Source organism: Ochotona princeps, chromosome 3, assembly GCF_030435755.1.
Source record: "Ochotona princeps isolate mOchPri1 chromosome 3, mOchPri1.hap1, whole genome shotgun sequence".
Lineage (NCBI taxonomy): Eukaryota > Metazoa > Chordata > Mammalia > Lagomorpha > Ochotonidae > Ochotona > Ochotona princeps.
Genome location: NC_080834.1, coordinates 90,532,643 through 90,559,626, shown reverse-complemented (window position 1 = coordinate 90,559,626; position 26,984 = coordinate 90,532,643). Strand labels below are relative to the sequence as shown.

Sequence of the window (26,984 nt, the reverse complement as noted above, 5' to 3'; positions counted from 1 at the left end):
GCAAACAGGTGTTATAGTCCTGCCCTGTCAGGTCTGCCCCGGTCCCAGTTCTCACACTCGCCACTGGGAGCAATGGCCCAACAGGGGAAGCCCCCGCAACTCTGTAGGACTCACATGCCCCTTTGCTCCCACCGGGTCTCACATGTGCTGGTGGGTGCAGCAGCACAGTCTGGTATGACCCACATCACCACAACATTTGCCAGCAGTGCTGTAGCCTGGCCCAGACCGATCTGCCCCCAATTCCAGCTCATGCTGGTGGGTGCTGCAGCCTAGCCCAGACCAGCCAGCCCCCAGTCCTGGCCCTAACGTGAACTGGCTGGTGTTGCAGTCCGACCCAACCTGTCCTGCACCCCATCCTAGTTCTCAGATCTACCAGTGGGTGCGATGAACTGGCCCAGCCTGGCCTGCTCCCAGACCTGACCCATGTGTGCTGATGTGCATGGTAACCTGGCCTGGCCTGGGTTACTCCCAGTCTTGGTTCTTGTGCTTATCTGCAGACTGCATCCTGACAGAGGAGTTCCCCCAGCTCCTCTATCAGGTCTCCTCCCAGTTGCAGATCTTGTGTAAATCGGTTGGTCCTTAGCCCACTGACTTAGAAACAGTGGCCTTGCACAACCAACCCACACCCATTCCGGGTCTAACTGTTGGGTGCTACAGCCTAGCCGAGCCTGGCCCATACCCAGACACAGTTCTTGCATGTTTCAGTGGGAGTAGAAACCTAGCCCAGCCTGTCCTACCCGACCCTGGCTTCTGTGAGCACCAGTGGGTGCTGGAGTCAAGCTCAGTCTGGCACACCCTCAGACCCAGGCCACACACATGACAGGACACTGCAGTCATGTCCAACCCAGATCACTGCCTTCATTCAATATCTTGTGCTCACCAGTGGGAGCCACAACCCAGCCGGGGCATTCCCTTAGTTCCCCAACCAGGGCTGTTCTCAGCCACCAATCTTGCGCATGCAGTGGTTGCTCTGACCCAGTTCGGCATAGTCCATCCCCCATCTTGGCCTTTGCCATTGGATGCTGCAGCCTGGTTTGTCCTGGTCTGCTGCCAGTCCCAACTCTCACTGGCGGGTGCTGCAGCCTAGCCCTGTCCAGTCTGCTCCCATTCCTGGCTCATGCAAACAGGTGTGATAGCCTAGCCTGGCATGACCTGCACTCAGCCTGACTCCTTCACATGCCAGTGGGCTAAGGTTTGGCCCGACCCTGCTCAACCCAATCCCAACCCCCAGAACCAACCCACACACGTGCTCACAAGTGGAGCTACTTTGTCCCGCTGACCAACACCCAAGCCTGAATCACACGCTCACCAGCAGGAGCTACATCCCACCCGTGGAGTTTCCCATGTTCCCCTACCATGCCCACTCTTAGATCCAGATCTCATATGCGCAGGTCGGTGCTAAGTCCTTACCTGGCACAGTCTGTCGCCTCCATCCCAGCCTTTGTGAGAACTGGTGGATACTGTGGTCTGACCCATCCTATACTTCTTAGGTGTGCCTATAGGTGCTGTAGCCTGGACCAGCCCAGCCTGTTCCCAACCCAGCACCAATGAGTGTCTTGGGGTTCCATGGTCATGCCTAGCTCAGCCCATCACTACCTCCTAGCTCTTAAGCAAGCCAGCAGAAACTGCAGTTCCACAGCATTGGGCCCACATATCCCCCGCAAAACCTGCCCCCAGACCTGATTCTCTCATGTGCATGGCCCAGCCTAACATTACCTGCCCCTACTCCGACTCTGACTAGCTGGTATTGTGATGCAGCCCTGCCAGGTAGGCACCCAGCCCTAGCTTTAGTGTGCACTGATGAGTGGTGGTCAGCAGTGACCCATGTAACTACTCCAGCTCTGGTCTCCCATAAGGGGTGGTGCATCGGTCTGACCCATAAAGGTCCTCCAGCTTCCCCTGCCTTCAAATCACTCGGTTTTAGCTCCCTTGCTTACCTGTAAGTCTAGTGGCCTTGTCAATGGAAGTCCTTCAGAAGTCATTCCTCACCTGCAACACACTCTCTCAGTGATCCTCCCTCCCATACTCCCACTTCCCCTTTCCCTGATAAATCCATAACCCCTGTGCCCGGGAACTCATGGGTCCCTCAGCCCCAGCCTTCTGAAACCCAGTATTCTGGTGGGGTGGTATGCTGGCCTGGAGCCCTGCCCACTCACGAGGGTCCTAAGTTCCTGGCATGTGTGCTGGGCTGGAACTTTACCCCTCCACACATCCAAGATCCAGGCCCATTCAAAGTTCCCCAAGCCCTGCCATTCAGCACATCAAGCCAGTATGCTATTCCAGGCTCTCCCTCCCCACCCAGGAGCAAGCACATAGGGAAATACCCCCAGCTTGTTCCACCTGCCTGGATATGAGCCCCCTGGTCCTCATACACCCCCACCAGCACCATCCTCCAGATCCCCACAAGCCTGCTGCCCCCAGGCGTGCCTGGTGCAACTGGTGGTGACCACCCTCCCAGAATACTCTTTAAAATTAATCACTTTTCCTAACTAGAAACCATTATGTTCAATGAAATAAGCGAATCGCAAAAGGACAAAATCATATGTTCCCTCCGATATAAGGCAACCTTCATACAAAATACAAGATCATTGGATATATAGGTAAACACATATATAACATATATTCATCTAGAAGAGCTGTATAATGGAGACTAGCAGGCCAACAAGTGAAAATACATTGCAGTATGCATCTCTACTTCTGAATAAAAGATAGACCCCCCCAATAAAACTGTTAAATGTATCTTTTTTTAAAGATTTATTTATCTTATTGGAAAGGCAGATGTAGAGAGGAGGAGAGACAGAGAGGAAGATCTTCCATCCGATGATTCACTCCCCAAGTGGCTGCAACGGCCAGTGCTGCACCAATCCAAAACCAGGAGCCCAGAACTTCTTTCCGGGTCTCCCACACGGGTGCAGGGTCGCAAAGTTTTGCGCTGTCCTCGACTTCTTTCCCAGGTCACAAGCAGGGAGCTGGATGGGAAGTGGAGCTGCCAGGATTAGAACCAGCACCCATATGGGATCCTGGCGCATTCAAGGCAAGGACCTTAACCATTATGCTATTGTGCCAGGTCCTGTTAAATGTATCCCGACAATAGGATATTGGACCTTCTACCATTGCTTATACCTACAATGTCAGGATGCACTTAAATAGCAGAATGATTGCCTTGTGATTGTTGCTGAAGGACTATACTATTTTAATAATATAGGGAAAATCAGTTGCAGGGGGAGGAATGAGAAGAGTGGAACGAGAAAATCTCTGAGCCTATGGAATATATCATGAAGAAAATTCATCAATTTTTCAACAGGTGATATATGTGCAAAATATAGAAGATACACAGAGATAAAGCTGTTTCCTACTCCCTTTCTCTCCACCATTCAGGTCCTTTTTTTTTTTTTTTTTTAAGATTTGGTTTTATTGGAAAGTCAGATTTAGAGAGAGGAGAGGTAGAGAGAAAGATCTTCTGTCTCCTGACCACTTCTCAAGTAGCCACAACGGCCAGAGCTAAGCTGATCCATAGAGCCTGGAGCCAGGAGCTTCTTCCAGGTCTCCAAAGAAGACACAAGGTCTCAAGGTTTTGGGCTGTCCTTGACTGCTCTCCCAAGCCACAGGCAGGGAGCTGGATGGGAAGTGGGGCACCTGGAATATCAACCAGCACCCATATGGGATCCTGGTACATGGAAGGCGCTAATGTGCCTGGGAAAAGCAGTAGAAGATGGCCCAAGTCCTAGGTCCCTGCAATGACATGGGAAACCTGGAAGAAAAAAAGCTCCTGTCTTTGGACTGACCCAGTTCCAGCCCCTGCCGTCATTTGGAGATAGAATCAGTGGGTGAAGATCTCCCTGTCTCATTTTCTTTCTCTGTGAATCTGCCTGCTAAATAAAAATAAACGTATCTTTAAAGGGGGAAAAGAAGGAGTCCGGTGCAATGGTACAGAGGCTAAATCCTTGTCTTGCAAGCACCAGGATCCCATACAGGCGCTGGTTCATGTCCCAGCTGCCCACTTCCTTCCAGCTCCCTGCTTGCGGCCTGGGAAAGCAGTGGAGAATGGCCCAAAGACTTGGGACCATGCAGCTGCATGGGAGACTCAGGGGAGGCTCCTGGTTTCGAACCAGAGCAGCTCCAGCCATTACTGCCACTTGGAGAGTGAACCAGCAGATGAAAGATCTTTCTGTCTCTTCTTCTCTGAGTAAATCTGACTTTCCAAAAAAGAAATATATATATATTTATATAGATCTATCTATCTATATAGAGATTGTATAAGAAACTATTAAAATGTTAAAAATGGTTGTTATTATTTCATGTTGAAATTATGGATAATACATATTTTCTTCTAATTTTTTTGTAGTTTTCAAATTTTCAGCCAACAAAAATATACTGACATATTCAGGGGAAACAAACACACTTTCTTGTTAATTTATACAATATATATATTAGGCTATCTATGTTTCTGGACAAAAGGTAATCTTTGTACTCCTATCCAGTTGAGCAATCTTAGGGATTGAGATCCCCAACATTTCTAAGCAGCAAATAAGAGATTACCAAATATACTTTGCCTTGTGGAAGCCCTGAAAGGTAGGCTGGGGCAGGTGTTTGCGCAGGGATTAAATCAGTGCTTGGGATGCCCACATCCCTTACTAGGATGCTGGATCAAGTCTTGGCTTCTCAGTTTCCAATCCAGCTTCCTGTGAGGCACAACCTGGGAGGCAGGAGGCAGCAGTTGATGACTCACATACTTAGGTCCCTGCCACCCATGTGGAAGCTAAGCCTGAGTTCTGGGCTCCTTGTTTTGGGCCAGCCCTGAATGTTGTGGGCACCTGGGGAGTGAACCAGTGGATAGATCTCTCCCTCTGTCCCTCCCTTTCAAGTGAAATGAAAGTAAATACCAATTAAGAAAACCAATTTCTGAGATTTAAAAAAAAAAAAAGATGCAGGCTCGCAAGGGAAATGATACCCCTCTAAGAATATGGTCATGATGCTATAGCTTTCCTCAAGCCATGAGTGATTTTTTTAAAAATACAACTCACATTCATAACATGGCCTTAGGAAAACACAGAGGAGCTACAGCCCACATGAATCACCATGTCCCTTCTCCCCTTGAAGGGCAGGACACCAGAATAGCTTCTGGATGACAAAGCAGCCTGAAACTTTGGAAAGCCTTAATCTTTCGGGAGGAGACAAAGGGAAGAAACGAGTTCTTAACACATGACTTCAATCCCTAGACCTTTACCAGGCAGAACCGAGCAGCAGTGAAATCAGCATGAATCTTGTTTTAAATTCTCCCCCACTAGAGCCTGCAGCAGCAAGTGTGTGTGCTTAAATGATACCTGCCTGGCTCATTCTACTCCCACTTGCTAACATCACTGTTGTTTCAGAGGTCACAGTATATTCTGGTTTTTTTTCATTCTGATAACTGGGTGCATTCACAAATATTACCACCTTTTAGTAACAGTAACAAGATAAGTTAATGGTGTTTTCCATTTACCAAGCATCTTTCATTTGAGAATCTCCCTGACTTTATTATATCATCATGACACATTCTCTTTTCTGGCATGGATGGTGAAATTGTCATGAAACACACCTCAGTAACTATTCGAGACGACCACGTGAAATTTGTAATACAGTCAAGAAAAGAACTCCTTTGCTATCGAGTCACAAATACTATAATGATTGAGTGAAAGCACAACTATCCTGGAGACTGAGTTAGTCATCTGCCTGGGAAGCTTATGTTGAGATTTTACAAAGCACGTGGGCACGATTCCCAAGTTTCTGGCTTAGGACGCTGAATAGGTCAACGCCACAAAGTAATAGAAAAAAAATATTGAGAAGAGGGATAATCTTCCTGTAAACAACCCTGGCAACCAACAAAGAATGGCTCAAGTACTGGGCTCAGGCCTTCCACGTGGGAGACCAAAACAGAGTTCCTGGCTTTAGCTTCAGCCCCAGCTGCTGCAGGCATGTGGAGAGTGAGCCAGTGGATGTAAGGTCTCTCCCTCTCTGTTCACTCTGCCTCTCAAATAAATTAATCAGAAAGAAACATCAATTTTAATTATACCACTCTTACGTTTAAGCAGTTTGCTCTGACTGGTTCACTCCATCTTCTAGGCAAAAGGACTCTGAGAAAAGGAATTTATTTATTTTTTGCTTTTGCTTTTTATTTTATTTTTTAAAGATTTGTTTGTTTGCTTGTTTATATTGGAAAGGAAGATACATAGAGAGAAAAATCTTCCATCTACTGGTTTACTTCCCAAGTAGCTACAACGGTTGGAGCTGAGCCAATCCAAAGCCAGGAGCCAGAAGCTTCTTCCAGGTCTCCCAAGCAGGTGCAGGGTCCCAAGGCTTTGGGCCATCCACCATTACTTTCCCAGGCCAAACGCAGGAAGCTGGAAGGAAAGTGGAGCAGCCAGGATACAAACCAGCACCCATATGGGATCCCAGTGGATGCAAGGCAAGGATTTAGCCACTAGGCTATTGTGCCCTGAGGATCTGTACTGGTGGGACCATGAACTCAGCAGCAGCAGCCGGGAATCAAGCCCAGGCACTTGAATTGGAATGCGGCCATCTTAGCCATGAGGCTAGCTACCCACTGTGGCAGACACATTTAATGTAACAGCATATTGAACAGCAGAAGCTGAATACAACTTTTTGCCTCTATCTACTTCAGAGAAAAAAACAAAACAAAACATGATTTTCAACCAAAACTAAGACTAACAAAAACTGTCCTGATTAGGAGTGGCTAAAAATAGTCCTCCAAAATAGCCACATTCTAATTCCTAGACCCTGTGAACATTACATTTCATGGTCATAAAGGAGTCCTATAGGTGTGATTAATTAAGGGTTTTAGACCAGGAGTGTGACCCTGGATTATCCAGGCTGGCACACTATAATTACAGAAGTACTTCTGGGAGGGAAGCAGGAGATCACAAGGAGGGAAGGCGATGTGTAAACAGATTTCAAGATGTTGTGTTGCTGGCTTTGAACAGGGAGGAAGGACCAAGGGCCAAATTCAAGGAATGCAGCTCTAGAGGTCAAAAATGACAAGGGAACAGATTTCTCCCCAGAGCCTCCAGAGGGAGTGCAGCGTTACACACACACACATACACACACACAAAAATTTCAACGTTTTTGCTAACAAACTGACCTAACCTCTTGTTGCTGATTTGCTGCCCTTACCAGCTCTGATCCATTCTATTGGCATCCTATATCTATGGGACAGCTGGTATTCAGTATTACCCTCAAGAGGTTAGAGACCCGTGGCCATCATCATCTCCCTAACAACCAACTTCCTGTACCCATGTCTTCCCAGCAAATGATGCAGTGAACCTGACATGAAAGGGCTACCTACCTGGTCATGGATGAGACCATGGTAGAGGATGCTCTGCATGTCCCGGCACAACCGTTCCAGACCGCCATACTTAGACCAGACGTTGGGGCTGTTGGCCGACACCAAACCCTCCACAGTAGTCTTCAAATTACCCAGCAACTGCCAGTGCTCTCTCCTGCAAGGGCATCAATTACACCAGTGGTTAGTTGACTTGTTGTACCTGATACTTATTACGTCAAAGGAAGACTAACAAAAAATAAGTGTCCTGCCCCACATCAAAACATTTTCTCCCCATATGGATTTTTCACTTGGACATAAGACTTTGAGGGGATGAAAGCTATAAAGAGGAGCACTAAAATGAAAAACAAAGGCAAACAAACAAAACCTCACATTTAAATGGCACATCATGCTCTGTAAAATGATTTTTATTGGCTCTCGTTCAATCCTTAGATAAGCAGACTTTAAAGCTGCATGTATAGGGGTTTGACCCTCTGACAATCCCTTTCTTAACAATGGCAATATAGGAGTATTTCAAAAATGTCAAGGAAAATGAATTAAAAGATGTTAATTTTTGGTGTGAAAAACGTGAAACGCATGTAACTTATAATGTGCATTTTCCATGCACCATTTGAAGACCCTTCATACTAAGGATGAGGATATCCACTCAGAACCAAAAATCTTTTGCCAAACAAAAACACATTACCTTTTATCCACTATAGTTCCAAGCACTAAATACAGGACAGTGAAGGACAGAAAATGATTTATCTACATACCCACACACACATATCACGAGTAAGAATATGAATTGCCCACAACTTTTCATATTAAATTGACACAAAAATATTTTCAGTTGGCACTGAGTTATTTTGGGACATGCTTTTAAGCAAATCAACTACTGTTTCATCCTCCTAGACCATCGAAAGTACTTCACTGGAAAAGTTTGAAAATTGCTGTCCTGGATGATCTTCAAAGTTCCTCCCAAGTCCCCAGCATTTCTCAACACTGCTTCCAAGCAACTGAATGAGAAAGAGTTGACTGTACAGAATCAACTTGGCTAAGGAAACAGAAGCTGAAGTATCAAACTCCTTTTCTGAAAAAGTTCTGAATTGTTCTACTGTATACTTTACACCTTGCCCTTTCCCATTTTTTAAGAGTGCTATACTTAGGTGAGCTCTTGGTTTAGTTGTTAAAATCCTGCTCAGGACATGTGCATCTCACATCTGAGTGCCTGTGGTTGCAGTCCTGGCTCTGCTGTGGCTGTCAGCCTCCTGCTGATGGGTCCCCAAGAGGACAGGAGGAAAGGGCTCCAGCAGCTGGGTCTCCACCACTGCTAAGGGAGACCTGGATGGCATTCCAGGTACTTGCCCTCAACCTGACCCAGCCCCATGCAGGCACCTGCAGGGAACAAGCAGATAGGGGACATCTGTCTGTCTCTAACTTTCAAAGAAATAAACAATGTGAAACGAATACTATTTTTTCTTTTTTAACATATTCATTTATTTGAAAGGTGGCATTGTAGAGGAGACACAGAGGGAGAGACAATTTCCATCTGCTGTTCACATCTCCAGTGGACTTGAATTAGGTCCCATATGGGACACCAGCACAGCTGGCAATGGCTTCACCAGATATGCCACAACACCAGCCCCTAGACTGTCCTTTTTTACAGACAGCAGTGTGAATGGCAATGATTTCTTAGGAGAATAGGAGGGACCCAAACTAAAATCCTTTCTATCTGTACTCAAAACTAACCTCTTTCATAATATCTTATAAGCTCTTTTAGGAAAGTGCTGAGTAAAGCAAAGCAGACAAAAACAATTCATGAACTACACAACACTCACGAACACACTAGGCATGCTATAGGAATGCTATCTAAAATGGGAAGGCCACATGGGTCTCATCCTGGGCTTTTGTTCTGAAGGTCTTCTGACCTAGAAGTGATTTGCATCAGAAAGATAGTTTTTCTAACATTATATCATCTAACACTTGAGTCTCCAAATTTCTTTTATTCTGTTTCTACATCTGTCCTAAGAAACATCTCAAGATAACTACAACGCACCCAGCACTTCAGCGGTCACTAAAGCACTTTTGCCCACACCCACCACGCTGACGCAGGGCTAACCTCTCATCTGTTCTGAATAACACAGTTTATGCATTTCAACAGGCTATGATCAAGTCTTACAGGCCTGACAGCCAGTTTGGCTCAAGGGGTGACTATACACCTGTGCTGTGATTCATTCTCTATTGATCTTACAACATTCTAAGGCATTGTTTGCTTGCTTTTCTTTTTTTTTAAGGCCTGATGAGGCAGGTCTGTATTTTTTTTTCAACAATTTATTTATTTATTTATTTTTATTGGAAAGTCAGATATACAGAAAGGAGGAGAGACAGAGAGGAAGATCTTCCATCCACTGATTCATTTCCCAATTGGCTGCAACAGCCAGAGCGGAGCCTGAATGAAGCCAGGAGCCAGGAGTTTCTTCCGGGTCTCCCAAGCAGGTGCAGGGTCCCAAGGTTTTGGGCCATCCTTGGCTGTTTTCCCAGGCCACAAGCAGGGAGCTGGATGGGAAGTGGGGCAGCTTCAACACTAACTGGCACCCATATGGGATTCTTGCGCATACAAGGCGAGGACGTTAGCCACTCGGCTACCGCATTGGGCCCGATATTGCTTTCAAAATTATGCAAAGAGCTGCCAGGTTTAGAACCACTTCCCATCCAGCTCCCTGCTTGTGGCCTGGGAAAGCAGTCGAGGATGGCCCAGAGCACTTGGACCCTGAACCCATGTGGGAGACTCAGAAGAGGTTCCTGGTTCCCGGCTTCAGATCAGCACAGCACCGGCCGTTGCACTCACTTGGGGAGTGAGTCATCGGACAGAAGATCTTCCTCTCTGTCTCTCCTCTCTGTATATCTGACTTTGTAATGAAAATAAATAAAAATCTTTTTAAAAAATTATGCAAAGAGCACAGAAAATCTAGAAACTTCCAGTCTTCAGATCTAATAATACTCTCTGGACAAAGAACTAAAGAACTTCCTTTCTTAACAATAGACTGTTCTTGAGATGCCAAAGTTGCAAAAGGATGTGACTCTTAACTCTGTAAAACACCAAGCAACTATATTTGGTATCTGTTCATATAAGATGTCAATCAATTTTTTTTGATTTACCTAGTGACTACATACCTTTTGAAGATCCTTTACTCTACTGATATAGTTACCATTTTCAGGAAGTTGAAATATTATATTCAGTTGAAGTCTATACATGGTGGCTGGATTTAATCATTCCTGCCTGGCTCACTAAGGAGCAATCATCACTTGTCTCTATTCTCCAGCTACATTTTGAGCAGGTAAAGTTGGGTTTTCCCAGGCTATGTCTGTTTGGCAATAATTATTTACATGGTCCCATTCTAGATTCACATATAGCCTTTATACAGGCACAGTTAAAGCCACGGAAACCTATTAGGTTCAAAGTAGCTCCTCCAAGAGCCACTTTTGCAGATACACAAAATTCTGTTTCCTTTAATTACTAACAATTAAAAGTGCATCTTAAGTGTCTCACTCTATGCCAAGAAGGAACTAGGCCTGAGTGGCAAGGTGCAACAGAGCTCCTCTTCATCAGCATCATTTTCATCAGTTCATGGCAAAGCCAGTCTCAGAGTAAGGCCCCAATGATTTTCTTCTGGGACAATCTTGACCAAATTCCTTCTCTAAAAAGGAACAGAGAAGTTGCCACCTGCAATGCCAGCATCCACACAGGCATGGATTCTTATCCTGGCTGCTCCACTTTCAATCCATCTCTCTGCTAAGGGTCCGAGGAAAGCAGTGAAAGATGGGCCTAGTGCATGGGTCTCTGCTACCCAGATAGGAAACCAGGAAGAAGCTCTTGGCTCCTGGCTTCGGCCTGGCCCAGCCTGGGTCACTGAAGCCATCCGAGGAGTGAGCCAGCAGATACAAGATCTCTTTCTGTTTCTATCTCTCATTCTCACTCCATAACTCTTTCAAATATATAAACCCATCTTTTAAAAAAACTAATAATAGGGCCTGGCGGCGTGGCCTAGCGGCTAAAGTCCTCTTCTTGAAAGCCCCGGGATCACATATGGGCGCCGGTTCTAATCCCGGCAGCTCCACTTCCCATCCAGCTCCCTGCTTGTGGCCTGGGAAAGCAGTCCAGGACGGCCCAAGGCTTTGGGACCCTGCACCCGCGTGGGAGACCCGGAAGAGGTTCCAGGTTCCCGGTTTCGGATCGGCGAGCATCGGCCCGTGGCGGCTCACTTGGGGAGTGAATCATCGGACTGAAGATCTTCCTCTCTGTCTCTCCTCCTCTGTGTATATCTGGCTGTAATAAAATGAATAAATCTTTAAAAAAAACAAAAACAAAAAAAACCTAATAATAAAGAAGAAGAGAAATTGCTTAAGTGACTTAAAAAAAATCTAGGGAAAAAGTTATCCTAAAATCAACTTGCTCTTAAGCTTGGCAAATTATACTGATATTCAAAATCACAAAAGTTACCCCCCCAAAATGTTATTTTTTATTAATCATACCATTTAACTAAAATCACTAAAAATACCTGATACACAACTACTGGGGAAAAAAAGTGAAAGCTCTAAGCAACTTCATTGTGAGATTTAATGTAAGAAGTACATACTGGCTTGGGGAGGGGTGGGGAGAACCCAAGTACCTATGTAACTGTGTCACATAATACAATGTAATTAATGAAGTAAAAATAATAAATAATTTAAAAAAAAAAAAAAAAGAAGTACATACTGGCACAGTGTCAATCCTCAAATGCTTTTCACTTGTAAAAGGAAGCACCCGTCCATATGTGCCACTTCTCTGAAATGGGTCATGGTATCATCACCTGAGAGTTGAAGGTCAGGCCATCCTAAGTCAGGTAATGATTTAATCCCTACAGAAGTGGGGGAAAGTTGTGATATTCTTAAGACAGAACATCAAAACATAACAGATATTTTTGATCAAAAAGAATATGAGAATTGTCCAGGCCTTCTCTGACACCAGCAATTTAAAAAGGGTCAATAATCTGAATGAAGTTCATAAAAAAAAAGACTGGAAAGCACCATAAAAGACTTTTTAAATATGAAATTTCCCAGACTGTGGTCAGGCAAGCCCCTGGACTGGGAAGGCCAGGAGGGCCTCCTCCTGTGGTGAAGGGTACTTGCCCGGGCTGCAGAGCAACCCGACGAGGCAAGATCATTATTAGTAATACTGACACATGCAGGGACTACCTCCTCTTATTTGTGTTTAGGTTTTTTTCTTAACTGGCTACATATTTTTGGTTTTAATTATATAGCACTTAAAGTGCAGATCATGTCATTAAATGCCTATGCTGTTTTTTCAAGAAGTTAAAACTTTTTTTTTTTTAAAGGCTTTGTGATACAGTGGCTCAGTTCTAGGGCACCCGGGAGAACCTGACCTTTGCCCAGTTTCATCCCCTTAATGGTTAACAAGCACAACCTTAATGTCTGGGAGGAAATCAGCAGTGTCCACAAGCATACTTTGCAACTTCCTGCCTGTTTAACAAATATTTCACCGAACACAATAAGTTTGAATGATATTGAGTTTACTGAATTTCCACAATGAATAGATTTAACAAAAGGAAGGAAATTCTTTACCTCAGGAAACTTACACTTGATGGTTAGTATCAAGTCTGAATATTTTCCAACATTTTGCCCCAATCTAAACACCAATTCCACTGTTCAGTACTGCTCAATTTGAATATAGTCATTCTCTCTAACATACTCTACTAAACACACGACAATCTCAGTTCTAGTTCTCTGCCTTTATTCATGCAGATGTTTCTGCTCGGAATGTGTCTTCCCTAGTTATCACAATCAGGGATTCAAGTTCAGCTCTAGTTTTCAACCTCTTCTCAAGTTCTTAATAACTTCACCCACCATACTGATAAGCCTTTTGCTGGAACTCCCACAGCATAAGCTGTTCATTCTTCCTAACACTTAAAAAATGTTATTGAATGGTGTTATTGTCTCAATTCCTTAATCAAAGGGACCATGTTCTTTCTGTTTCTTTTGCATTTCAGTAAGCAAGGGGAGAAATGTCATGGAGCGGAAAAACTGTAATTTGAGTATTAGCTGTCCACAAACTTGATGTGCATTCTTGAGCAAGCTGTGTAAACTCTTCAAGCTTCAGTTCCCTCACTATAAAATGGAGGTAACACTGACTTCAACCAGAAAGTGTAATGGATGAACTATGCAAAGCATCATCAGAAACAGGAAATAACCTTCCATTTTCTCTGTCCCTTTAAGCTTCCAATCACATCAACCTAATGAATCTAGCTAAATCAGGACCGTAGCATCAGGTCTTCTTACTTACTCTACTTCAAAGAAAATTGCCAACAATTCTATGGGCCTGCACAGTCTGTAATTCAGCATGGCCACAGGGCTTCACATCCAAAAACGACCTCAATTGCATTTCAACTAAGGTTGAATCTCTCCTTGGCGAGCACAGATTTCAAAGTCCCATGTTCATTTATGGGAATGTATAGTGATGGAGTAATAGACTACTATATCCAGATGTGGGGATACAGTGCAATACGCATCCCTGCTTCCAAATCAAAGATGGACTACCAGTGAAACTGCTGGAAATGTGTAAACAATGGGATGCTGGACTGTCTAACATTCTCTGTACCAGCAATGTCGGGGCATGCCTAAATAACACACAGATGGACTTATGACTCCTTAGGAAGGACTATACTATTGTAGCAACATGGGGAACATCTATTGGGGGGTGGGAGTTTAGAGGAGGGGGAATCCCAGTCTATACATTATTGTAGCATAAAATTCAAAATTTTAAAATAAAAATTACACAAACAAACAAAAACAAAACAAAACAAAAAACCAAAGTGCCATGTTTACTTCCACAATGCCTTCACTGGGGCAGGAAAGCTAGGAAAAGACTTTCCCACATACTGGATATGCCATGTACTAAGCAGTCACTACTAAACCCGCTTGACAAAATGGGAGAAGCACATGAACCTTCACTAAAAAACTTATTCAGTTGATTTTTTTGGCATATTTAAGAAAGCTGATCTCATTGCTTTCATCCCACCTTCTGTCGGCTGGTAGCAAGATGCTTTCCTAACAAGATAAAGGAGGCACACGCCACCACCGCAACAGCAAAGGCACAGGGACACAGACAGGCGGTTCAGGCTCCTTGGCTGTAGGTACATGACTGAGAGTCACCTCTGAAATGAATCATCAACAGAACCAAAACCAAGGTACCTTAAAAATCAGGGAGGAAGTTTAGCTTACTAGCTAAGAGACCTGTGTCCCATATAGAGTGCCAGACCTCAATCCAAGTTCCAGCTCCTAGTTGGGAGGTGGCAGTTGATATGTCAAATAATGGACTCCCATTTGGGTGTTCTAGTTTTGAGTCCCTGGCTCCCAGCTTCAGCTCATCCCAGCCCTCACTGCTGTAGCTATTTAAGTGAACCATGGATCTGGCGTGGTAGCCTAGTGGCTAAAGTCCTTGCCTTCCACGTGCCAGGATCCCATATGGGCACCAGTTCGTATCCTGGCTGCTCTACTTCCTTTCCAGCTCCCGGTTTCTGGCCTGGAAAAGTATTAGAGAATGGGCCAAAGCCTTGGGATCCTGTAGCCCTGTGGGAGACCCAGAAGAAGCTCCTGGGTCCTTGCTTCAGATCAGCTCAGTTCTGGCTATTACAGCCACTCGGGGAGTGAATGAGTAGATGGAAATCTTTGATCTTTCTCTCTGTCTCTCCTTCTCTTTGCAAATCTTCCTTTTCAATAAAAAATAAGCAAATTTATAAAAAAAAAAAAAAAGTGAACCAGAAGCCAGTCTGGTGGGATAGCGAACTAATCCTCTACCTGCAGCGCCACTTCACTTCCACTTCAAATTCAGCTCCCTGCTAATGGCTGGAAAAGCAGCAACAGATGGCCCACGGCTTTTGGCCCCTGCACCCATGTGGGAGACTCAAAAGCAGCTCCAGGCTCCCACCTTCAAACCAACCCAGCTCTGATCATTGTAGCCATCTGCGCAGTGAACCAACAAAGAAAGATGCCTCCCTCTCTGTTTAACTGTGACTTTTCAGAAAAATACATATATCTAAAGAAAAAAAAAGTGAACCAGTAGAGGAAGCACTGGCTCCCTCTTTTTCATTAAAACAAAAAATTGTCAAGGAAAGAAAACACTAAGACCAAACAGATAAAAGATAAAAACCAATGTCAACAGAATAAACTCAATTATTTCAAAAGTCAAATACAAAAAAAAAAAAAAAAAGGAAACTGATTTACTATCAAGGCAAGAATCACTTAAAAAAGCAAAAGAGAAATAATGAAATTATAGCTCTCATTACTTTTTATGTGTCTAATAACAAAGCTTCAAAATATATAGAACAAAACACACACACAGAAAAACTACAGAATATATAAATAGAGAAGTGACAATGAAAAGGAGGAACAACAGTAATGAGGATTCAAAAACCAAAAGTAGGCCAGTGAGTGGGGGGGTCAGTGCCATGGCTCAACAGGCTAATCTACCTTCAAGTGCCGGCATCCCATACAGAGGTTGATTTTTGTCCCACCTGCTCCACTTGCGTTTCAAATCCCTGCTAATGGCCTGGGAAAGTAGCGCAGGATGACCCAAAGCCTTGGGACCTGGCATTCACATGGGAAATCTGGAAGAGGCTGCTAGATCCTGGCTTTAGACTTGCCCAGCTCTGGCTGTTGTGGCTATTTGAAGAGTGAGCCAGCAGATGAAAGATCTCTCTTCCTCTCTCATTCTCCGTCTCTCCTTCTACTCTGTAACTCTTCCTTCCAAATAAAGACATACATCTTTTTTTTTTTAATGATTATAATGTGGCAGACACAATCGCTCAACTAGCTAGTTATCTGCTGTAACAACAGCATCCCATATGGGTGCTGATTTGTGTCCCAGCTGCTTCACTTCCCATCCAGCTCCCTGCTATGGCCTAGAAAAGCAGGGGAGGATGGGCCAAAGCCTTGGGCCTCTGCACCCATGTGGAAGACCTAGAGGGGCTCTTGGCTACTGGCTTCAGATCAGCTCAGCACCAGTAACTGAGGTCATTTGGGGAATGAATCAGTGGATGGAAGATCTTTGTCTCTCCTTCTCTCTTTCTCTATAAATCTGTCTTTCCAACAAAACCTTTTAAAAAAAAAAGTGATTAGAAAAGCTGAATAGCAGACTATTGATAAAGTTGTTTTATTGCATCCAGCAAGCTCCACATGGAAGAACAGACCTTCTTAAAGTACCCACAGAACATTAAAAAAAATACTAGCCTTGTATTAAGGCACACAAGTAAGCGTCAACAGGGGTGAGCTTTTAGCTTAGTCGGCCACTGTATCCCACACAGAGTGCTCGTCTAGATTCTGTTCTAGTTCCTGATTCCAGCTCCCTGCTAACGCAAACAATTCCAGGGACATTAGCCAGTGAGCAGCCTGGGCCTGGCGCAGTGGCCTAGCAGCTAAAGTCCTCACATTGAATCCGCCGGGATCCCTTATGGGCACCAGTTCTAATCCTGGCGGCTCCAATTCCCAACCAGCTCTCTGCTTGTGGCCTGGGAAAGCAGTTGAGGACAGCCCAAAGCCTGGGGACCCTGCACCTGCATGGGAGACCCAGAAGAGGTTCTGGGCTCCTGGCTTCGGATTGGCTCAGCTCCAGCCATTGCAGCTACTTGGGGAGTGAACCATTGGTCAGAAGATCTTCCTCTCTGTCTCTCCTCCTCTCTGTATATTTGCCTTTCCAATAAAAATAAAATTTTTAAAAAACCAAAGGAAAAAAAAGAAGAAAGTAAAAGAATCCATTTTGTGCAGAAGTAATAAAGTGTTCAAAAATACAGAAACTGGGACTGGCACGGTAGTGTAAGATATTAACCCTGCACCTGCAGTGTTGGCATCCCATTTGATTACCAGTTCAAGGCCCAGCTACTCCACTTCTGATCTGGCTTATGATCTGGGAAGGCAGTGGAGGATAACCCAAGTCCGTGGGACCTCAACATCCACATGGCAGACCTGGAAAAAAACTTCCTTTTTAAAAACAAATTATTTCTTTTTATTGCAAAGTCAGATATACAGAGAGGAGGAGAGACAGAGAGAAAGATCTTCCATCCGATGATTCACTCCCCAAGTGGCCACAACGGCCGGTGCTGTGCTGATCCGAAGCTAGGAGCCAGGAACTTCCTCCAGGTCTCCCATGTGGGTGCAGGGTCCCAAGGCTTTGGGCCATCCTCAACTGCTTTCCCAGGCCACAAGCAGGGAGCTGGATGGGAAATGGAACTGCCAGGATCAAAACCAGTGCCCATATGGATCCCGGTGTGCTCAAGGCGAGGACTTCAGCTGCTAGGCCACGGCGCCGGGCCCAAAAAGAAGTTCTTGACTCCTGGCTTCAGATTGCCTCAACCCCAGCCATTGTTTCCATTTGGGGAGTAAACCAGGAGATGGAAGATCTTCTCTTTCTATAAAATTTGTCTTTCAAATAAAATAGATAAATCTAAAAAAAAAGAGAGAAAAAAAGAAGAAGAAGAAAAAGAAAAGAAAAATACAGAAACAGCTATAATAAGAGAGAATAGGGAAGAAAGTTGTGAGTTTATGTAGAGTCCTTTTGATTTACAAAATACTGACAATAAGCAGTTTTCCTAAAAGTTGTGCATACTTGTAACAGTTATTGGACTAGCAGTGTGAAATACTCAAGAAATCATGAGAAGCTTGAGTTGTGTTACATCAGGTTAAGCCGACTCTTCAAGTCCTGGCTGCTCTGCTTCTGAGTCAGCTTCCTGCTAATATTCCTGAAAAGCAGCAGAACATGGCCCAAACACTTGAGCCCCATCACTGAAGAAGTTCTGGATGGAGTTCCTGGTTCCTGGCTTCAGCTTGGTCCAGATATGGTCATTGCCACTTGGGGATTGAACCAGCAAACTGAAGATATCTCTCCCATCCTTGTCTCCTTCTCTCCTTATCACTCTACGTTTCAAATTAATAAATATTTTTAAAAACCATTTGACCATCCTTTCCTAGCAGTTCTCTATAAACTGTCAAACGCTAGCATGATCAAAGGAAAAAAATGAAGATAATTGTGGGAAAGTAAAAATGACCAGAAAGGGAAAAAAGAGTATCTTTGATTGACAACAGTACTAGTGGAATCTGTACCTGTAAGTGGCTTGACTGAATTATTAATGCTTTCATTTCATGAACAAATATACAATACAGATTACAGATTGGGCACAATGTTAGGCACTGGGATTATGGAGGTTAGAAAGGAAGAGTCTCCATCTCTCCGAGGAATTCAGAATACAATGGGGGAGTAGATGGACAGGCACTTAAAGGCCATGCTAGGACCTAAGTCACCAAGAGATGGAAGAGCACAAGCCAGGAATGCCTTCGCAAGGGTGACTAAGAGCTCTCCAGGCAAAAGCGGAAGGCATTATAGGGAATGTAGAGAAGCAAGAACAAGAACAGGCCAGGGCCCTGCACAGAAAGATGTGAAAGTAGGTGAATGCCATGGAACCAGGAACTCCAGAGGGATTAACATAAAGGTTGAATGTGGTGTAAACTGTCTTGACTACCTTGTACTTTCAAAAGGAAAACTATGAAACATCTCTACGCAAAACATGACTTGAGTTTGGTTTCAGAAAAATTAAGCTAACAGCAGTGTGAGGAGGTTGTCTAAAATGTGGGGGCTAAATTCAGACTGAAAGATAAATTAGGAGGGCACTGAAACATCCCTTAATGAAAGACAGATAATAAAGGGTCTGAATATGTTTATATCTGCCTAGAATTCCTGTCCTTTTTTTTTATTATTCATTAATTACATTGTATTATGTGTCACAGTTTCATAGGTACTTGGGTTCTCCCCACCCCTCCCCAAACCCTCCCACCATGGTGGATTCCTCCACCTTGTTGCATAACCACAGCTCAAGTTCAGTTGAGATTCCCCCATTGCAAGCATATACCAAACATAGAGTCCAGCATCTTATTGTCCAGTCAAGTTCAACGGCTTCTTAGGTATACCCTCTCTGGTTTGAAGACAGAGCCAGCAGAGTATCATCCCGATCAATTGAAAGCTCCAACATACCATCAGTAAAAATTTACATCATTATGGAATTAATTGACATAGTAATGAGTAGCCAATATGTTAAAAATAAATGCTAGTTCTTAACCACCTTCTGTGACCACCTCATTGACATTTCAATTTTAGTTTATACACAACATATAACATACATAACATAACATGTTATACATAACATCATATCATCTTAAATTAAGGCAAACATGTGGTATTTAACCTTTTGGGATTGGCTCATTTCCCTTAGCATTATGGTTTCCAGTTTGGCCCATTTGGCCACAAAGAACTGCATTTTGTTTTTTTTAATAGCTGAGTAGTATTCCATGGAGTAGATGAACCATAGCTTTCTTATCCAATCCTCTGCTGATGGGCATTTTGGTTGCTTCCATGTTTTTGCAATTACTGATTGTGCTGCTATGAACATAGGAGTGCATGTTGGTTTCTCGTAAGACAAGTGTTCTGGATATATTCCTGTCCTTTCATTTTTAAAAACAGAAATGTGGGGCTTGGCAGCATGGCCTGGTGGCTAAGGTCCTCGCCTTGATCCCATATGGCTGCTGGTTCTAATCCCGGCAGCTCCACTTCCTCTCTATCTCTCCTCCTCTCAGTATATCTGACTTTGTAATAAATAAATAAATAAATAAATAAATCTTAAAAAAAAAAAAAAGAATTAAAAAAAAAAAAAAAAACAGAAATGTGACTTTCTGCAGAAAAACAACTCCTTGACCGTTTACTCTGGCCTGTGAGGTCTCAAGGTCTTACCCCACCCTATTATCCAGGGTTGGGCACATAATTTAGGCCTGGCTGAGCAACGTATTCCATAATCTAATCACAAAAGCAGGAATTAACTCATGTCAGTCATGGGTGGGTACTGTTGTGCAGCAAGCTGAGCTGCTGCTTAGGATGCCTACAACACATGGGGTAGTGCCTAGGGCAAGTGCAACCTCCACTTCCTGTACATTTTTTTTTTAATTGGAAAGTCAGAAATACAGAGAGGAGCAGAAACAGAGTGGAAGATCTTCCATCCACTAGTTTACTCCCTAAATGGCCACAATGGCTGGAGCTGAAGTGATCCGAAGCCAGGAGCCCATAGCCTCTTCCAGGACTTCCTCATGGGTGCAGGGTCCAAAGGCCTTGGGCCGTCCTCAACTGCTTTCCCAGGCCACAGAGAGCTGGATGGGAAGTGGGGCCACCGGGATGGGAACCGGTGTCCATATGGGATCCCAAAGCAAGGAGAGGACTTTAGCCATTAGGCTACTGTACTCAATCTCCACTTCCAATACAGCTTCCTGCTAGCGTGCACCCTTGGGAGGCAACAGATGATGGCTCCAGTACTTGGGTCCCTATCACCCACGGGGGAGACCCAAACAGAATTCCTGGCTCTTGGCTCTGGCTGGCCTAGGCCAAGCAACAGCTGTTGTGGCTATCTGGGAAAGTGAACTAGCACATGGCAGATCCCTCTCTTAGTCACTTACCTTTGAAATAAATAAACTTTCTAAATTGGGCTCATAAGTTTTGCTTTTGCTGGAGGTATGAAAACTGCATCTTTTTTGCTGTTAGGACTGCGAAGTCTGGAGTAGCTAAGGGTTATCCAATAGAAATACCTGCCAGAGAATGAAATACAGTAGCTCAAAGATGGGAGGCAAATTCTCGACTGAGCAACTGGGATTTGGTCATTACTACAGCTATGCTACACCTCTGACTTAGTGATAAAAACCATTATTTAGGGAATTAGAGAAAAAAGAGGGTTCAAAAGAAAAACCAGAAACAGAATTCACAGAACCTGGTGACTGGTTGGATATAGACAACAGAGAAAAGGAAAGTATCCAATTCACTTCAGGCTTGGCTGATTGAGTGAAAATGCTATTTATTAACAGAAAGAACAGAGGAGAAGGCTTTGACCGACTGAATCTTTCTAGTGCTGTGGTCTGGAGACACTATAAATGTGTTACTACTAGAATTCAGACTCTTTCTGGATCATTGCATCAGGAGTCCCAAGCTCAGAAGCTGACCTCTTGGGAACAAGCACTGTGGTGTAGTAGGTTATTTCACAGCCTGCAGTGTCAGCTTAGGGACACCAGGTCAAATCCCAGCTACTCCACTTCCAGTCCAGCTCCCAGCTAATGTACCTGGGAAAGCAGTAGGAGATGGCCCAAGTACCCAGGCCACTGAACCATGTGGAAACCCAGATGATGCTCCTGTCCCTGGCTTTGGCTTGCCCTACTCCTCAGTTTTGGCCACCTGGGAAGTGAACCAATGGATGGAAGATCTCCCTCCCTCTGTAGTTCCTTTTCTCTCTCTCAGTAACTCTGTCTTTCAAATAAATAAACAAATGAAGGAAGGAAAAAGAAAAATTAGACTTTTTGACCCAAGGAGGTTAGGGTAACATGGCAATACCAGGCCTTTTCCCTTAGCTGTTGAGTCGTTTCACCAGACAAATTTCCAACAATTAACATTTAGGAGATGCTAGGGAAAGTTAAATATAATCCTTAAGCACTAAAGCATTTTTGTCAGAATGATGGCTAGCCAGATGGAAAACAACAGGGGAAGCGGTGATGTAACTATATTCCTAGGGTGAAGTTAAAAGCTGGGCCAACACTGCAGCACCCAATGAGATCAAATCTCATAGGGGAGGCTGCAGAGGGAGGAAGAGCAAGCTACATCACTGCCAACAGTCATTTGTGGAATGCACACCCATCAGAGAACAAGAAAGCTGGGGAGCAGACGGAGGTACTTTGGCACTTAGTACATACCAGACACTCTGTGAGGAGCATGATGCACATTATCACAACCTCCCAGGCAGGAAGTCACTATTCTTCCCACTCACACAGGAAAAGTAACTTGACCAAGTTAAGCAGAGGCATTAAGATTCAAATGCACGTCTTATCTATATTTAAAACAAATGCATATTGCATTTTATCAACTGTTTTCAGAAAATACACTGAAAACTTTTTTCCTTCATAAATGACAGCATCTCATCAAATTGTTTCTTTTTTAAATTTATTTATTTATTTATTACTAAAAAAGGCAGATTTACAACAACAACAAAGAAAAGGCAGATTTACAGAGAGAAGGAGAGACAGAGAGAAAGGTCTTCCACCCACTGATTCACTTCCCAAGTGCCCACAATGGCCAGAGCTGAGCCAGTCCAAAGCCAGGAACCAGGAATTCCTTCCAGGTCTCCCACGTGTGTGCAGGGTCCCAAGGCTTTGGACAATCCTCTACTACTTTCCTGGGCCATAGGCAGGGAGCTGGATGGGAAGTGGAGCAGCTGGAATATAAACCATCTCCCACATGGGATCCTGGCAAATGCAAGAGGAGGATTTAGCCACCAAGCCAAGATTGTTTCTCACTGAATGTTTTAATATTCACGGAAAAGCTTTGCTTGCAGAGACACAGCCACAATGCCTTAATTATCAGGCACAAGATATTACAGGTAAAGATATAAAATGACATACTATATATTAGGTATACATACTTAATGTATTCACTTGAAAGGGTTACAGAGACAGAGAATTTCTATCCGCTGGTTCATTTTGCAAATGATTGCCATGGCCGGAGCTAGGTCTGTTCAAAGCCAGAAGCCTGGAAACTCTATCCAGTTTTTCCATGTGGATGGCAGGGGCCCAAGTACATAATTCGAATTCCATCGCTTTCCCAAGTACATTAGCAGGGAGCCAGATGAGAAGTGGTGCCCATACAATGCAAGACAGAGACTTAACCTGTGGTATTACATCATTGTCCCCCACAAGGTATGTATTTACCAGTGGTCTATGTAGAACCAAGGAATCCACAAAGCTTCATTCAACAGCATTCTGAATTCATCAGTCACCAATCAAGAATAGGCCTATAATATGGGTGGCTTTGGGGAGGATACTCCGAATGCAGAAATTAAGTTTTGACTACAGTTCTTTTTTTTTTTTTTTTTGTAAAACACCTTTATTTGCTTTAAAAACATAAGACTTCTTGTACAATAAAGCATAAGCATGTTTCATCTACAAAGTCAGAATATCTTCCTCATGGAACACGCAGGAAGAAAGGAAAAACACACACATGGCAAAGTAGTCACAGATTACCTCTAAAATAATTAAGACTTTCAGCCAGAAAAATTAATCTTTTGAAAACAAAAGTATAACAATAACAAAAAGCCATATTTCACACCTGGTACTAACAGTAAACATTCACAGTACAAAATTATCTGTTAAAATCAAATTCCTATATATTGAAAGTATTAATATCATCAAAATACCCATCGTACTTAAAGCAATTTATAAGCTTATTGCAATACAGTTCTTTAAGATAAAACAAACAAACAAATGGATAACTGATGGGAAAAGAAACCTTCAAAGGAGCTGTCCCGTGGGTCCGAGCAACATTTGCGCAGCAAATGTCCTGTCAAGCAGAATGAGCAAGACGGCGCAAGTACTCAAAGTACAGAATCCAGAGCCAGACCGCCCAGGTTTGAAACCCACTTCCACTAGTGGTTACTGTTTGGCCTTGGCGAGTTGCTTATCCTGTCCACTTCTCCGCTTCCTCATAGGTAAAATGGTGAGAGTAACAGTACCTATCTTCTACAAGGACTACAATACGAGACTCCCCTGCAAGGGTCCTGAACCAGAGCCTGGCACGTGGCGAGGTAGTGTAAAATGTTAAATACATTCAACAAACAATCCAGCTCCAGTCAGACAGGGAAGAAACGTGAACTGGAATTTCCAACTCAGCCTACCCTACACGAACTGGCAGAGAAGAACATAAAAATAAACCCTGAAACCTGTTTAGAATCTACAAAGTACCTTTTTGGTGTACAAGATTTTTGCAAACATCTGGAAGAAAAAATAGCCAAGTGCATATCTACGCAGAAACTGAAAGGAGAAGTAGGACGCCCCACTGCACTCAGTGCACATCCTTTGCAAATCCCAGGCGGGGACTACAAGGTCCTGTTGGCCCAGGTGGCACATGGCAGGCCACACGTCGCTTGTGCACTTTAGAGTGGAGTCACCCTTAAAAACAGCCAAAACTTAACACAGGCATATGATCCCCTCCTGCTATTTTCTCTGAGGCAAACACTCTCGCCCCAGTCTTTTAGAGCCCACCTCCTCCCAAGTCCATCATCATATCTGCTACTGTTTCTCAAAGTCAAGCAAGACCCCTTGAAACCACATCCTGCTTTGGCCTGTCACCATTCCTGTCTTTTAAGAGATTATGAAGTGAACTCCAATGACGCAAAGCACCATAACAACATGCAATGGACAATTCAAACCAAGTAGTTAAAAAAAAATTTTTTTTTTGTAATTCCCTAATTTCTACGAGAGATGCACTTTCTGGTCATCTAAGTAAATGTGAACTTCCTTCGTTTGCATTGTGGGGGAAAAAGCGAGAGATCTGCAGACCAGAAGGAACTGACAGAGCTTGGCTATTTATTCTTCCAGATGTCTGCAAACGCTTCACGCACAAGGCCCCTTGTAGATTCTACACAGGCCTCAACAGCAAGCTCCCACCCTCCACCCCCGCCATCAGTCTCTCTCTTCCCTTCACAGGGTCTTCTTTCCCACACTCAGCCCTGCCTGCCCTTCTTCCTAGGTCACTCACAATCCCCTCACCTTTGCCCCGAGAAGTTTTTACACTGCCACCCTCTTCATATTGGCCCGGCTTCGCGTGCCACTAACCTTGTGCCCTGCTCCTATCTATAGAATCTGGCCTGCAAAAACCTCCTGAGAGCCCCTCAGGCTCTCCACAGTCACCTGTCTCAGACAGTCTCGTCTTCACCCTCCTCTGCCGCCCCTCACGGCCGTGTCCTCAGCAAATCCTACTCACCTTTTCTCACCCTCACCAAACAGCAGCCTCTTCGTATCCACGCCCTGCCCGTTCCTCCTTCCAGAAATTCTTCCCCAACAAGTCCGCCCCGCCAGTCCAAGTCCTCAGGTCTATAATGCCGGGCACTTTTCGTTCCGATTCCCCTCACGCCCTCCGAAAGGGCGTCCTGGAGCTTCGGCACCCTCCCGCGGCGGAGCCCCCCAACCCCATTCCCAAACCCACCTGCTCTCCTCCGGCAGGCGCTCCTCGCAGCCACGGAGATCCATTCCCGCGCCCTCCGGCCGCATCCGGGACTGCGAGGCCGCCTCCTGCCTCAAGACAGGCGGTTCCTACCGCTCTTCCTCCCCGGCCAGGGCTCCAGGAACCCTCCGGGAACCGAGGAGTCACGCCCAGCTGGTGGGCTCCAAGTGATGCACTACACCCCGGTGGCGGGCGGCGTCAGGGACTGCTGCCTCAGCTGCGGTTTCTATCCCTGCCACCCTCACTTCCGGCCAGGAGAACTACAACTCCCAGAAAGCCCTTGGAGGACTGTGCCGCTCCCGGCGTGCGCCGTCCCGAGCCCCTCGTACGCCGCGCTCGCCCAGTGCTGCGGCTTGCAGGAAGGTTTGCCTCAGCCACCCAGGCACCAGGTCCTGAAGCTCTGGCAAGCGCTAGTCTCCGGGACCTGTGTGGGTACGGACACTCACACACCTCTGGCCCGGTTCACCCTGGAACCGAAATCAGAAATGTAGAGTAGGAGGAAATCACTCTGGCCTAATTGGCTGCCTTGCAGGAGAATGCTGGTTTGGGAACTGCTGGATCTGGGAAGTCATGGGGTTGAGGAAAGAGAGGAGGCAGGATGGCTAAAGGACTATCTAATACAGGCTGACCACGTCATGAAGTGGCATTTCATGGAATGTGTTAGTCAAAGATCAAACTTGAGCTAATTTTGACTATCTGGAGCTATGTACCATGTCCGAGGTACACTTGGGAGAACAGTCAAAGGGTACTGGAGTTTGGGATGCCATAAGGCAAGTGAGGAAGCTGTAAGAAGCAACAGAGAATGGCAAGCACCCTGCACGGAAAGCTACTGCCTCATCCAAGAAGATGTCTCATCTTGGGGCCAGAATGATGGCTCCTCCCCTTGGAAATGCTGGAATCACGTCTGGGCATCCCAGCTGTTCTACTTCCCATCCAGCTCCCTGCTTATGTACTGGGAAAGTAGCAGAGAACGGCCAAAGCCTTAGGGCCTTACACCTGCGTGTGAGACTCGGGCTTTGGATCAACAAATCTTTGTTGGCATGGCCATGTGGGGATGGCCCAAATGCTTGGGTGCTTACACCCGTGTGGGAGAGATGGAAGAAGCTCCTGGCTCCTGACCAGCTCTGGACTTTGTGGCCATTTGTAGAATGAACTAGTGAATGGAAGAGTCTCTGTCTCTGCTTCTTTCTGTGTAAAACAAATCTTTTAAAAACAACCACAATTATTTAAAAGAAAAATGTTATTTAAAATTTTTTCTGGGTCTGGTGCAATGGTACAATTGGCTAATCCTCCACCTCCAAGTGCTGGGATATCATATGGGTGCCAGTTCATGTCCCGACTACTTCCCAACCAGCTCCTTGACTGTGCTCTAGGAAAACAGTGGAGGATGGCCCAAGGCCTTGGGACCCTGCACCACGTGGGAGACCTGGAGGAGGCTCCTGACTCCTGGCTTTGGATCACTTCAGCCACAGCTATTGCAGCCATTTGGAGAGTGAACTAGCAGATGGAAGATCTTTCTATCACTCCTTCTCTCCATAAATC

At 44.8% G+C, this 26,984-nt stretch overlaps 1 protein-coding gene across 2 annotated transcripts in view; it reads right to left on the bottom strand.

Moving 5' to 3' along the window:
- The window catches only part of RUBCN (rubicon autophagy regulator), a 63,338-nt gene extending 37,632 nt beyond the window's left edge, over positions 1-25,706 (bottom strand). Inside the window, exons 1-2 of one of the 2 annotated variants that reach the window (XM_058662018.1) lie at positions 25,425-25,706; positions 7,343-7,496 (exon numbers count right to left, since the gene is read on the bottom strand). In XM_058662018.1, coding sequence (XP_058518001.1) covers positions 7,343-7,496; positions 25,425-25,489 — 219 coding nt within the window. In that variant the 5' untranslated portion in view covers positions 25,490-25,706. The remainder of the gene's footprint in view (positions 1-7,342; positions 7,497-25,424) is intronic. The other variant, XM_058662019.1, reaches the window with a different exon arrangement.
- Positions 25,707-26,984: the final 1,278 nt, after the last annotated feature.